The 15441-nt window shown below is 37.2% G+C and overlaps 1 protein-coding gene across 1 annotated transcript in view; it reads left to right on the plus strand.

Moving 5' to 3' along the window:
* Positions 1–15441, plus strand: part of GABRG2 (gamma-aminobutyric acid (GABA) A receptor, gamma 2) — a gene marked incomplete at its 5' end in the record, with an annotated part of 39273 nt that overhangs the window by 3305 nt on the left and 20527 nt on the right. Inside the window, 2 exons of the mRNA XM_010145917.1 lie at positions 562–644; positions 1346–1483. Coding sequence (XP_010144219.1) covers positions 562–644; positions 1346–1483 — 221 coding nt within the window. The remainder of the gene's footprint in view (positions 1–561; positions 645–1345; positions 1484–15441) is intronic.

A 15441-nucleotide genomic window follows, 5' to 3' on the forward strand; every position in this document is an offset into this window, starting at 1 on the left:
ACACTCTTCTTCTGAATTAATTTAAATGCCTTATTTTGGAGTTAAGTATATCCTCAGAGAGCATTTCCAGTCGCTAGGAAGGTGGTCTGCATGGCTGTCTTGGATGCAGATGTCTAAATTTGGACTCCCATCCATCATTTCTGAAATTTTTGCCACTGAAATTACATTTCCACAGTGCATTATGGCATGTTGTGACACAGAGATTTGTCACTCACTACTCATGAGATGACTTGTATAGCTACTCAGGGCTTTGCCAGTCATGAGTAATGCTGTCATTTCAGATGCACAGGAACAGAACTTTAATACCTTACTCTACTATACAGTCCAGAAAGTAGGACCTATATACCTAAAAAAGAAACACTTCTTATCAGTAACCATGATGTCTTCCTATGACTGGAATATCCAAATTAATACATACATGCCAATAGTTTACTTGTCGTTTATCTATATATATTTGCATATTTCATAGTCAGATTCCGTGTTAGTAAGAATCTGATTTTGCTTGCTGTGAGGTAGCAAACTTCAAGTGCATTCTCTATATCCTGTTCTCTTTCTCCTCAGGCTGACAATTGATGCTGAGTGTCAGCTACAGCTACACAACTTCCCAATGGATGCCCATTCCTGCCCTCTGGAATTCTCAAGCTGTAAGTAATGCTTAGAATTATCCTGGGTTTGACCCACACTGAACCTCTTATTATACATTTGTATTTGCATACTTAGAGTCAGTGAGGGTTATGTTCTTAACTGGACATAGTCCAATGGCTTTCAATTTATTTGTACCTTATTTTCAAGTACATTTATCATGTGTTCACAAATATAATTGAAGAGATATATTTTTTAAAAATTATAGAATTTCTGGGACCTATGGGATTCATTTTTGCTTATATATTAGCATGACAGCAGAAACTTTTACTTTCAGCATCAAGGTCTCCTAGCCTGACACTTTCTTTCTGCACATGGGTGTTTTACTGTTGCAATAGTTGCAGTCAAAAGTTCGACATTTTATAGTCAGGTCAAGGTGTGAAATCCTGGTCCAGCTGCAGACTTTTTGGTCATAACTGAAGGATAGGCGAAACTTCATCCTACTGGGCCCACAAATGTGGACAACTCATTTTTTAAAAATTTACCCCAAGTGCTACTTGAATTTATAACCAGTAAAATAAAATGTGACATTAAGAAAAAGGCACTACTAAGTAACTTGCGAAAAACCACATCTATCGTTTATTGCAGCACACTTCTCCAGTTTTTTCCAGAAATAGAAAATAGTATTTTTACTCCCCAAAGCACACTAACATCCTAGCAATGTCTGTGACACAAAGCATTCTGTATTTTCCATGGCAATAAGATGGCTACCCAAGAGAGGAGATCATTTACCAATGGAAGCGCAGCTCAGTGGAGGTGGGAGACACCAGGTCCTGGAGGCTTTACCAGTTCTCCTTTACAGGACTAAGAAATACAACAGAAGTGGTGAAGACTACTTCAGGTAAGACAACTGATCTGTTTGCCTCCAGATTAGTTTAGGATTTTATTAACAGAAAGGAAAGAAGGAAGATCTCTCTGTGTTTAGTATGGGCAATTCACTGACCATCACAGGTTTTTAAATACCTATGGAACCACCCAGGCTTTAGTATTTCTGAGGAAGAATTCACAGGAAGAAAAATAAGTTGTTGTCTACTGTCCATTCTTGCCCTTCCAGAAATATCTAGAGTGGCAGGAGCAAGCCACTACTACAAGGGGTGGATGGGCACGTGGAACATCCTATCCTGCTTCAGTGTAGAAAACAGCACAGCTGAGCCACTAAATGATAATCTGATACCGATTTGAATATTTTATAATCCCCTTCCAACTTCCAGAAGCAGAAAATAGACGTGCACAGAAATGAAATTCAAAGACCCAATCTCTTTACTATAGCAGCTCCAAGTTCCTTAAAACAGGGCACATTCAACTCTCATTAAAGAGAGCAGACTTAAAATCAGTCTCAGATGATTTTCCTGCATATTTCTATCTCCTTGGAAACAAGTAACGGAATTTAAAATGATAAATGAGGAAGTACTCAGCATTTAATAAAAATAGCAATTTTAACCCTACTAAGCAGAAGAATACATTCTTCTAGACATACATATTGTTTTATTTCTCAGTGGAAAGAAAATCAGTGAATATGAGAAAGGATGTAAAGAGGAATTGTATATTAATATTCTGGTATGTGCATGATATCCCTTGTCTTTGTCTTCCTACTTTCAAAACGAACAGAATGAAAACAGTTTCTCTTTTCAGGTTCCTTTTGATTTTTACCTTATTTTATTGTCCTGGCAAATACAATGATTTGAATTCAGACATCTGTGTTAATTCTGACTTCAGAAATATGCCCATCCATTTTATTTCTAAAAGGTCAGCACTGCTGCTGTATTCAAAGGGAGAGTAAGACATGCTAGAGTTGAGAAGTGCCTGCTGTGCTTTGCACTGGAGTGCAAAGAGGTGGTGAATTAATTCAAGGTCCAACTCCTGAATCACTGGACATTATGTAGCAATGACATGTTTAGTCTCACGAGCAGGGCAAAAATGGAATAAAGCCTCCCAGCTGTAGCCACATTTGCCTTATGGCACCTCTGCCACTTCAGCTGAGGAAGAGATTTAGTCAGCTATTCAAGAAAGTATTTGACCTTTCTCATTTTCCCAGGAAAATAAAAATAAAGGTGCTAAAGAGGACAAGAGAACAGCGCATGTGTGAGCCACAGCTGCTAACAACCACCATTACACACCACACAGTAGAATTTCTCTCAAAGCAAAAATATAAATGGCAACACATCTCACCTCAGGCTGCCCTAACAGGCAAAGCACAAAAGCAGCTGTGCACCCAAGCGTGGACTAAGGTCTCGTCCTGCCTGGGTTGAAAACTAACTTTATTATAACCTTTATTCCTGTTTCTTTTGTTTGTTATTTTGTCTTTCCTTTTCTGCTCGAGCCATTCTCTGATAAACTTTTTTTTTTTGGCCCAAGATAGAAAGAATTAAAATCTTAATACGCTACAAGATTCAGATCCACTGATTCAACATGTCTTGCACCGATGAATCAAAAGCACTCTTTAATGTTCTGCTAGTGTGAAGAAAGTGCATACTGGGAAACAAACAGTGAACACAAAGCAAAAAGATATGTTCCCACGCAAAGAGAACCTTTTCTCTTTTCAGAGGACTGCCGATCAAGCTTGTAGCACTCACCTGGAGTACCACCATAACGTCACATCAGTAGTTTTTAATATGATGACACACACCATCCCCTTCAATTTGTGTTAAAAAAGAGGTAATTAGCAGCTAGCATGCACTTTATAGACCCACTGTAGTCATCATTTGACTCCTAAGAAGAAATGCTTGTGAAAGTTACTCAGCCTGCTGAGCTGCTTTCAAAGACCTGCCTAGTATAAAAACTTCGAAAAATATCTTGTGCATATATTCCTTTTGCTGCAGTTGTCTTATGTTTTATTTTCCTTGCTACTCATCTTTTTATGATCACAGATATGCAAGGAAATTAGATCTGACTTTGATCTAGGTGCAGTACCTAAATAATATGAAGCTGAAAAAAAAAAAAAAATCAAGAAAAATAGGGATTGTCATGAATCTGGTCTATCTCCTGCAAATATTTTGCTAAAGCTGGAGAGCCTAAAGAGTGTTCATTGCTCACCTAAGAGCCTCATTAGCATGCTGGAAACTACGAAGCCCAACACTCCTCTGCCAAACACATACTCTACCTATAATTACTCTCTTACATGCATATGTTTTCAATAGAAAAGACAAAAAAAATATTGCAAGCTTATAGATATACTAGGAATGTACGTGCAGCCTGAGTACGCAAGATAAATGTTTGAATATCCTTATAGCCAAAATAAATTCTCAAAACTTGCGCAGTTAATTGCAGTGCTGTGTATAATGGAATTTAGGCACAAACTAACGACAGTACCACTGCCAATTCAATGGGGATGAGCTGACATTCAGTGGAGGAGACAATGGACAGATTAATGAGATATTGGACAGAGGGCTATACTACACTTTCGAGAACTCTTCCCCAAAACTAAATTTAGATGACAACGGAAATCAGAGAAACCTGAATAAATCGGGGGAATTAGAGAACGTGGGATTGAACAGTTACAGAACAGAAGGAACCTGAGGGTGTAAAGGCATTTGAAAGTGCAGGACACTTTCTATATCTTCCTTTAGCCGATTTCAAAATGAACTTGTTTCCAGCTTCATGCCTTCCAGTGACTAACACATTCTAGTCCTTGAGGGCTATGCTTGCTTGCTGACTGGAGCAGAGAAGAGAATCAGAAAGGATGGCTGAGACCTGGTCATTAAAAATCCCGTTACCTCTCTTTCTGTCATGCCATAGCTGAGATCACATTTGAGATCTAGGCTGAGTTATGAGCAGAGAAAGACAAGGATTGCTTGAATGTAAGCTTCATACGACCTGACAGACTTGCTGAAGTGACTACATTTATCTGCTGCTCTTCTTTTGCATGTGCTGCGGAAATATAAGATTAACTGAAAGGGCCAGATGTTGAAATTCCGTCCCTGATCAGTTAGCAAATCCTGCTAACAGCAGAAAAAAGCAACTGGAATATTACAAACCATGCTGTCTGTTTCTCTTATCTGAAGTGAGTCATCCTGAATTGTCAGCTTGTTGCTCTCCAAACTGAACATTCACATGTGACTCTAATTTTCCTCGAAAGTCACAGACCAAGCATTAAAAAATGACTTAGCTAATGGAATCCACTGCCCATTTATAGGGGCGACTGCTAAGAAAAGTTAACTTTCAACCTTCTGCCCGATGAACATTTCATTAAAATTACTTAATCGTCTGTACATTTAATAATAGAGTAGTGTACGTAATTTTTGCTTTTTCACTACAAGCTATGTTGTGTACACAGCAGTGGTTTCATTCAGATTATTTGCAATAAAGTGTATGTTAAGACATAATATCATCTGAGTTATATAAACTACTACAGTTGACCTCACACACTTTCTGAGATGGGTTTAAGATTTATCGTGTTATTGAAGTATGTCCATAAACACCGCTCAAACAGTGCATAGCTCAGTCATTTATTAAGAAACTAGCATTTCTCTTGTGTGACCTTTTTTGCTCACAGTGTAAGGCCTCATCCACTGAACTGTAGTAAGATTTTCCAATAAAAAAGGGACAAAATAGTGGAAAAGCACAGAGAATAAAAATTCACTGATTTCTGAAATTCGAATGGACGCTGCCATGAGCAGCCCGTACAAAGAAAACATCAGATTTACAAAATCCTGCTTCAAACCTAATGCTGAGGTTGCATGTTTAAAATTGTACTTAACAATGTCTTCAGTTATTTAAAAGTGTGTGATTTATTAGACATATGGTCTATACATGGGACAAATAAAAAACTAGCTGGAAAATGTGGCAGAAAGGGGCCACTCAGCACAAAAAGAAACAGAATTGTATTGTACAATAAGTAGCAACAATAAAGAGAGGAACACCAAAAAATACTGCTCTAGCACAGGACTTTCCATCCTCCAAAGTCTCATTCAGTATTGCACAGTACACCTAATTCAAATGAATGTCAAGTCGCTTTAAAAACCATTCTATATCTAATTCCTGATCATTTATATTCACTGTGGATTAAAAACAAGAAAAAATCAGGTGAGAAAATAGACCCTCAAGTCCATTTGCTGACATGATTTGTGAATCATATCAGCAAATGCTGCTGTTCTTCACTTTTTGGATGTCAAAATGAAAATATTATAGAGCTTCTATAGAACAAAAGTTGTTTACTGCTTAGGAGGGACTTCAGGAAGTTTTTTGAGAGAACTTTCTCAACTCAGAGGTGACTAGTGAGAAAGATAAGCTTTATTTTTTTTGGATTGTTTCTGCAATACAAGTGATACAGTGTAAGATCTGCAAAATATAATGCACAAGTGGATGACACCGATAAGGGTTATGTTACACTTTGGAAACAGAAAAACAGGAAAATTTAAGAGTTTTTAATTAGTTATATTAAATAAAGATTGGAAATAATCAAGTGCACAAATATAAAAAGATCAGCAGTTTTTAAAAAATCTTTGGGACTGTAGTAGTCCACAATACACAAAGATAACATGATGCTGTTGCAAAAAAAACACCTTTTTTTGGATGCATTATTCAGAGTGTTGTGTGTAAACCTGGGAGAAATATTCACTGTCCTACCCTGTGAAAAAATGATGTCAAAGGGTTGCCGCACTCTGCTCGATTAAAAGAGTTCACTTTTAAGTGCAACATTTTAAGACGGGGGAGCACAGAAGAGTGTAACACGTAAAGCGTTTAGAAAACCTGACCTATAGAAATATTTGGAACTATGGAGCTAGTCTGGAAGACAATATGATCAGTGATCAGAGGAGCAACACAAGCACACTCTTCTCAAACCACAGCAATCATCAGCACCGGCACCTACTACTTAGGGAGATTGTAGAAACCCTGCAATCAGAGGTTTTGCAAAATCATACCTCAGACCAAGGAAAGGAATAACATACCTTGACGTTCTTTCCATTGATAAGTTTCTATGAATTTCATAAACTTACTAGACAAACAGCTCACTACTTCACTATGCTACTCACTATTTCAGCGTTTCTGAACGCACAAAATACTGTACTATACAAACGAGTTTGTGTATGTGTAATTATTCGGGACAGATGGAGCTGCTGGTATTCTCAGTTCACTTCTGTGACTGGGTAGTTCCTTTTCTAAACCAGACATTGCCTATTGCTTATTCACAGATCCCATTCTGAATCCTTGATTAGATACAAAGGCATTATAAAACTAATCAATAAATAGCAAATCAACAAGCTGCACAGGATTCACAAGTCTGGTGAGGCAGTATCTGTGAATTCCTTTTGATTTTCTTCCTGATGGGTTTTACAGAGCTAATGGGAGCTGTGCAGTAGAGAGAATGTATTGTTTATAACTGATAAACAGTGTCAGAGTAGTAATTAAATATTTATCTTGATATGTATCTATATTAAGCCACAACTAAATTTGGGTCTGGTTTCTGTTTTATCAGGAAAATGTGGTCGAGGCCATTATTTTGTGGAAGAGCACTTATTTGCAGGCTTTTACTTTATTTTAAAGTCGTATGATAATGAAACACAGGCACGCAGTCCCCAGAGGTTTACAATGTTCAAAAACCCCAGGAGCCTTCTCCCTATGCTTCTTTATTAAGCTAAAATATGATTTGTCAGGTGTATAACGTATTTGAAGTCCTGTGTTGGGAAATAGGCCCGGCATTATAAAACAGCCACAGGAGGATTGCCACCGTGCCTGGAAATCCCTGACAGCCCCAGACACAGCTCTAGCTTCTCGTATGGGTTCCCTTTAGCATATGGTATCATCAGAGAGATCCCTCTGAGAACAGAAAAAAAAGTGTTGTGTACCTGCATGTTTCTTTTGGCAGAATTTAAATGTACATTGTATGCACTTTGCAGTGAGCAAATGATGACATAAGCTTTAAGTTAGAAACCACAGCCTACTACTCAATTGCTCTGTGTGTCTTTACTGTGCTCTATTTATGGTATAGAAGGGGATTTACCTCAATATCCTTGTTTTTTGAAAAGATAAATTATTACTCTAAACCTACTTGCTAAAAGAATACTGTCTCTGCAGAACAGTGAAACATTTAAAGCAGCAGGCAGGCACAACGGACTGAAAGGCCTATTTTTACGTCTGCTAATTCAAAGGAAATCCTCAGTTCTAAGATAATGTCCTGAAGATAACCCTAAAATATCTTGATAACTACACCTGAAGATTTTACTCCCAATATAAATACTCTTCCCACCTGTCATGAAAGAGCATCAGGGAGGGTTTGGGTTTTTTTGCTTATAATTTCTCTTCCATTTAAACTGTCCCTTATTTTAACTCACATGAAGCACTGTTTAACATTACTGTATCAAACATATTAATTGAAAGAAAATAGAGGAGGAGTTGAGTTATTCAACTTTCATATGCCACCATTACAAAGGGTTACAGACAGTTCTGTGAGCAGGAGGGGGTTTGTTATGGTGTTAGCTTACAACAGTTTGCTGCCGGGGAATAAAACCCATCTAAGGTAACTGCTCCTGCTTGGTTTTTTTTTTGAAGATAATGAGTAACAGACTTTTCCCAAGTAATCCAGATACATATATCTGTTCAGTCATTCATAAAACCATAGCAATTAATAAACATTTGCTGAAGTTGTAACTGCTGAAAAGTTTGTTCACTGAAAATAATTAGTCTTTGTTTCAGGATAATGCCTTCAAAGAGTAAAGATGTAGGACAATTCCCTTCCTCCCATACCCATTGTTCACTCCACATTTTCTCATCCAAGCTCGTTAACTGTGTGACAAATGAGTATTTATAGATTAATTCACATGACTGCATAAATGAATCAATTCAGTAAGCAGTTTTTGGTTCCTCCAGGTCATGCAGACATCCAAGATCTACCGACATGCAGTTTTCCAGAACTGCAAAATCGGAACAGCTTAGGAACCCCTTAATCCTTCCCCTTAACGCTTTGGTGTTGATGCAAAAAAGCACCCAGAGCCCAAAGACTCCTTAACTTTGCTATCCTTTTCAGAGTGATGGGCTAGATCTTCGTGGTTGCACAGGCAGGAAAAAAATGCACCATTCCTATGGAGAATCAGTACATTTCAAATTCTTACAGATTGAAAGAATCTGACTTTTCTGTTCAGGTTTGTATCTCTATAACTTCAGGTTCAGGCATTCAAGATCACCTGCTTCTAACTAATCATATAAAGAGCTGAAAGGCTCTTTGATGGTTAGTTCGTATCTTTCGAGAGGGGTTAAAGGCTTTCTTAAAATTCCAGTGACAGTAATTCAGCCCTTTTTTACTGTCAGTTTTTCCTAGACTCAATGTCAACTGAGTCATCCTAGCAAAGTGAAATCACGGCCCCTGAAGAAAAGGGATGTTGAGGCCTGAAACCTCTTTTTCAGCTTACCCCAGCATGACTTCCCAATCAAACGGAGACTCTTGAGGGTCAAGTTTATTTTTCCGAGTTTGTTTCACGGAAGGTTTGCCATATCTGAAAGCATGGCTTGATATGGTTTAAACTGAGCTTTAGAAAGGTCAAGAAAGGATATAAAGGATTAATATACAAGAAACAAGAGAATAAGGGATAACGTGGAATCTGACAAGCATTTCCACTGAACCTCATGCAGGGTAATTGCAAAAGCACAGATGTTAAAGGCAAGACTGATCTTGTAATAATACAGTTTTATCGATAGAACAGTGGCTTTAAGAAATAGTTTGTTCATTTAATAACTAAAATAATAATTAGATCTTTAAGGAAATGTAAATTATTTTAAAATAAAACAATTTTGAATATTTTTAATTTCATTACAAAATCAGCAAATTAACAATTTTTCTATATCTTAAAGCCTTTCCTGCAAGTAGCTAATTACACAAATTTTTGTATTGATCCTATGAATATATTTTCACAAATACTGATGACTCAGACACAAAGCATACTAACGTTCCAACTCTGTTTTTAATTGCTGATTGGTAATGAAATTATCATACCCCATCCACTGACTGACTTTCACAGAAACTGATGAAATATCACAAGAGACAAATCACTGTAATTCCACTCTGCAACTGCAGTTAGATCTGCTTACAATGAACTGTGGTGAGAAATCCTTGGTTCAAGAGGATTAGATACAACAGCTTAGAAGTTCAAGAACAATGCGTATTCACAATTATTTTAGCATTAAAATAACCCTGAATATTAAGTGATTTTTAGATCATTTTTCTTCATAGTGAATAAGTATGTTTAAATTATTGTTTTAAATAAATATTTTGTTGTGTTGTTTAAATAATTAAACTTTGAGCAATCCTGTGATAAACTGGAGGGTTCCTGAGCACTTCAGCCTTCCAGCTGTAGCACCGCAGGTTAATCTCTGTAACCTGTAAACTGATCAGCATGGAACTGATTGTTGATTTCCTCCCCGATATTTCAGTTCTAGATCCCTTTTCTGTTCAGAAGAGGTGTTTGCAGTACAATGATTTTAAGATAATTTCTTTCATATCTTTTTCCCTTGGTCTTACCTGACTCATCATCAGTGGAGAAAAGAATTTTTTTAAAGATGTTTGAAGTTAATGGCAGCTTAATGTTCATGATTTGTATAGTGTAGGGATAGTTCATCTGAAGTAAGTTTGGATTTGCCTGGGGCACATAAATGTCCTAAATAACAAACATATGCCTTGAAGGCTGTTCTTACACAGTTAAATCCCTTCAGTTTGCAAGTACGATTTCTAGCTTCTCAATCTCATGTCATTACATAGCCTTTTTAGTAACCTACTTAAGATGCTGTTTTGTTGGGGGAGGTTGTCACTGTATTTGAATAGATATAATTTGAAGGCTGAGGGGAAGTAAGACATACAAGTCTGTGTAACAAGAGGGAGCTAATAATACTCAAATCCAACCAAATATCCCATGTAAAAAGCAAATGAAACTAACTTAACACCACTAAGTTTAAAGAGACCTTCCAGTGACCTTTGATTTTCACTTTTTTGTATCAAATAAAAAAGGACAAACAAAAAGAAAATAGACTAGGGTGTTAAATGAAAATGAGTACAGTATATGCAAACTTCTAAAACTCTCTGCAGTACCTTGTGATTATAAAATGTTCCACTTACACATTGAGACACATGTTATCTACAATTCCATTAAACCATCCTATAATGTTGACAACCCACTCTCACAGAGGAGATAGTAGCATAATGTTAAGCCTGGCAGTAATGTTCAAATGTTTGTCATTATCATTTTACATTTCACAAACATTAACTCCCCCATTTGTATTGTTAAAACAAATCCTTAATTGTAAATAGCATGTGTTTTAACACTGCCTTTTTAAACAGGGTATAATTGTCCTCATTTTGATGTACATTATAGAAGCTATAAATATGCCACTTATCTCAAAAAGTGATACAGTCTATTAAGTGAGTTCTTTACTACTCTCAAGAAGACTGCATAATTAAGGCTAAAGAGCTGCAGGATAAAATTTATGTAATAATACTTTCTTGTACCATGCCCTACATAAGAGAATTTTAAAATATTTTTCAAGATTTAATGCTTAAAGTACCATGACACCCTTGGAGTGTCTTAATGCTACTGACTAGAAATTAGCACGAAGCTAGGCAGCAAATAGGTATTTGTTCTTTCTTGTATATAGTATAGAATTGAGAAAATGATCAAAAACTTTGCCTATCTTGACTAACTTGTCTGTAATGTGTTCTTGTTGATTGCAGCTCCATTTCTTCTCTCTTAATCGTTAGAATATGTTTGAGAAGTAGAGTCATACTATGTAGGTAACAATCAGTCATGCAAGGTAGTTTCTGTCCTGTGACTGTACAGCTTAAAAAATATCCAAGCGACTCTTCCCTTGCCCTCCACCAAAAGCCCTAAAATGAGTTCACACCCTGTACGTTCGAATTACAGATAGCAAAAACTAGTTGAACCTACTTAACATCTCTTCTCTAGTTCTGCAAAATACAAAAATATACAGTCAATAAAGACTGGTAGTGATTTCTTACGTTATTATGCTACAATTACTGCTGTTATCCAGTACCATTTCTTGAAAAACAAAACAAGTTTGAACACTTCCACCCTTGAATACTTGAACCCTTGTAGCTCACCAAGATTTCCCTTCTTACAGCGCCGTAGCAAACTACTTGTCTGGAACAGAGCTCTTAGATTGCTCCAGCTGCAAAACCATAAAGTGAAAGAGCAATGCCACGGAACTCCATATTTTAGCTTTCATTGCACAAGTGCAATAGCAATGCCCAGGGCAACTCCTGCCAGCGTCCTGTCACTCTGGCTAGGTTTGCTCTAGTGCGAAGGATTTCAGCTATGAAATGAGAGTGCTTGAATAACTCTCACCACTCTTTGTCATACTGAGAAAAGCAAGAATATTATTGAATATGAAGAAATTACTTTTTCCTATTAGAATTTTTAAAAAATAATAATTGTTAAAAACTGTACGACTCGATTTAGCAATACTGCTTTCAAGTATAGGTAAAGCAAATCTATCATGTCTTACAGTTCAGAGAAAGACACTCTGTTTCTGCTGACAAGAAAGGCAAAGAGTTTCACCGGGAGAATTTATTGCTAGTGAATAGCGCAGAAATTAAAACCCCATTATGGCTCTACAAGTCAGAGAAGAAAAGCAAAAGAGGGAAAGATCAACCCTCCAATTATTGGAATATGGAAACACCAGGTTTCTCTGAACTCATGAACTGGTCCATTTTGTGTGCTAAGAACAAACCCCACCAGTGCCCCAGAGAAGAAAGGTACCACAGTATCCTCCCACATCGTAGTGCCACATCCTTTAAAGTTTAAAGTGGATTTTGTTTTCCTGGTATGATAAGAGATTTTCTCTAGGGAGAATTATGTAAGAAAAATGAATAGTTCAGCGAGCAGAAGGGCTGGTTTCTTACAGATTTGCATGTCAGGGCAGAACTCCCTACTGTCTAATGAACATGTAAATGCCAGTTTCAGTTTTCTCAGCAGCTGAAGCATTCCTCACAGATGTTCCCTAAGTCATCTTGCCAGAGTCTAACAAGAACCAAATCCATACCTTAACTTTTGAGAGGAACATTGTATGGAGGGCCCGATATTGTAGAAAGCAGTAGAGCAGCAGTATATTGACAGTCAAATCCCCCTAGCTGTCTTTTTGACACCTTGCAACTTCTGAAGAGTTAAAATTGATCGGTATTTTCAGAATTATAAATAAAGAGGGCCTGAGGTAATATAACCTTGATTTCTTTTAAAGGAATAGGATAAAAAGCAATATGCTTCTCTAATTTTTAACAAAAGCTTAAATGGTAACAGTTTGGGGGCTTATAATAAAAGCGCTATTCGTTATGTTTCATCTTTAACTACATTTCACAAGCCATTATAATTTCAACGTCCGAATGGGACCCAGGCTCTATGAGCCAACACATTCTAATAAGAATATTGGAAATTAAATCAAAATCAGGAAACAACTGAAGAGCTCAGACATGTTCAGCCTAATATTTGTAGGTTGAAGAACGGCATTTGTTTTACACACAGTTCAGATAAACAGTTTCAATTTGATGTGTGGAATTAAAAAGATAGTAATTAGCTAATATATACTGAACATTTCTTTGAAATTCTCTAGCAGATTTCAGAACAAAAATTTTAAAGTAATAATTGACTCTAGCACCTCTGTGAAGGAGGACAGTCAGCCCAAGCTAAATTTCTTCTTATATAGAACCTACACTTCAAACCAGGTTAGTGAAATGAGAGACCTCTACTCAACCTGTACTAGCTAAAATCAAATATAAATGTATGGTAATTGTTAATATGCCTATCTGAATGCAGTGCCACAGGTACTACCCATGCACAAGTCTTAAAATACAATTTATAAAAATAAATTTAAAGGACAAAGTAGCCTTTCAGAAAAGAGCAGTGATGAATATTATTTTTTTATATGACAGCTGTAATTCTATAATTCACTTACTCGGGGAACACGGATTGCTAGCTCATGGTAATGCAACTGCACAACAAATAAATTGTTTCACGTTGAGAGCTGCTTGGAGAACTTTGTTTACACCTCTGTTCATATTTTTGAACATACACTTTGCTTGAAAAGGTGTTCACATAGAGATGTTACGATCAAGAAACAGGGAGGAAACTACATCAGTAAAACATGTTTTCCAAAAACTACCATCAGTCATCTTCTTTTGAACTTATTCTACTTTTAGAAATAATAAACGTTTAAAAGTCATACGGCTGGAAATTGTTGGTATGCAATTTGAGAACACTGCTGTCATTTCCAGAGTAAAAACTGAAATTCGTAACAAAAATAAACAAGCCTCTGACTTCTCTTTTTCTCTCTACTGAAGTATTTTCAACGCTCTTGCTCTGGCTACACTCCTTCTCCCTCACCTGCTGTATACACGTATGAATGGCGAAGGGCTGCTAGGGAGCAGGGCCAGCAGGGGAGCCTGCTGCTGGCCAGGCGCTCTGGAGAAGGAGTGCTGTGTTTGCCTGGGGCAACAGCTGCTTTCTTGAAAAACTGGATGTCATCCCCATATCCACATCCCTCCCAGGAAACTCATAAACCCATTCAAAGCAAATACCGTTTTGTTGGGTGTAAGAAGTTATCGCTGGGAATTTCATTGCTTTACTGCTTAGGTTTTGAGTAACCTCATTTGTGGCATCTGGGGTAACTGCATGACTGACTTTTCACAGAGAATCTCTATTACAGCCTACACCCGTAAGGCATGAATGACCATCATTCACACTCCCAACCTAACATCTCAACCCTCAAGTCTTTTATGATAGCAATCTCTACAGAAAGATAAACGCAAAAAGCATTGGATGACTCTTTTGAGCGTATTAACCTCTCTTCATATCAACCAGTTGCAGTCTTATCTCTTCGCAGAGTTACAAACACAGCAGATGAACTGATGAAACAATGTAGGAGAGCTTACAGAGATCTAGCTTGCAGAGAACTTCACTCACCATCATGATCTGTAGGGTACACTGCAGCCTATGTGGTAAAGTTCAATCTACAGTTCCCTCACCACAGTCCCGTGGGGCTCCAAATGCGTCCTTCTCTGTATGCCACACGATGTGTCAGATCCAGAATTGCCAGCTCATTTTTGAAAGCTTTCTGGGACGTAACATTTTCAAATGTTGAGAGGAAAGTCTTACAAAGACCCATGGGATTCACAGTGTTATAACCTCACTTTTAAGAAAAGGTTAAGAGGTTGCACTTCCTTGCCTGAAAACATACAATGTGATGGTAATCACACGGCAACGCAGGATGGAGACAGAGGAACCTGTTTTGTAGTAGCTATGAACGTTATCCTGAACATGTCTATTTGAGAAATAAATAGCTCTTCAAAGGTCTCCTCTTTTAAAGGACAAGCCATTTAGGTACCATGTAGGATTTGGACTAGGGTGATTATATACACCTAGAAGCTCTACCTTTATTCCTGTGAGCTGGCAAAATTCAAAAAACTTTCAAAAAATTCAAGATTATAACTGTAGTCTTTAAAGAACAGTTTTACATCCTAAGCTTGATCTGTTTGACTTCAAATGGCAATACTGGTTAGAAATTATTTATGATTCATAGCTGTCTCTTCCGAGACGTGATCTTCAAACTAAGCATTCTCTTCATCTCTCTCTCCTTCAGGCCTATTGCATGCAGGCCTATGGCCTGTCTTACTCTTGGTATTAAGTACAATTTTAGAACACCTCACTGTCTGCCATTTTTCATAGTTTCTCTCTCTCTGACTATCTCCAACACCTTATAATTATTTAACTCTATATGGATTGACTATTTAAGCCATAACATAATTCCTTTTGCTTCAGTACCTTTATTTTTGCTTCTCTGATTTTAAAAATCATTCCCCACCCCCTT

The sequence above is a fragment of the Buceros rhinoceros genome, unplaced genomic scaffold (assembly GCF_000710305.1).
Source record: "Buceros rhinoceros silvestris isolate BGI_N320 unplaced genomic scaffold, ASM71030v1 scaffold30611, whole genome shotgun sequence".
In the NCBI taxonomy this organism is placed as follows: Eukaryota; Metazoa; Chordata; class Aves; order Bucerotiformes; family Bucerotidae; genus Buceros; species Buceros rhinoceros.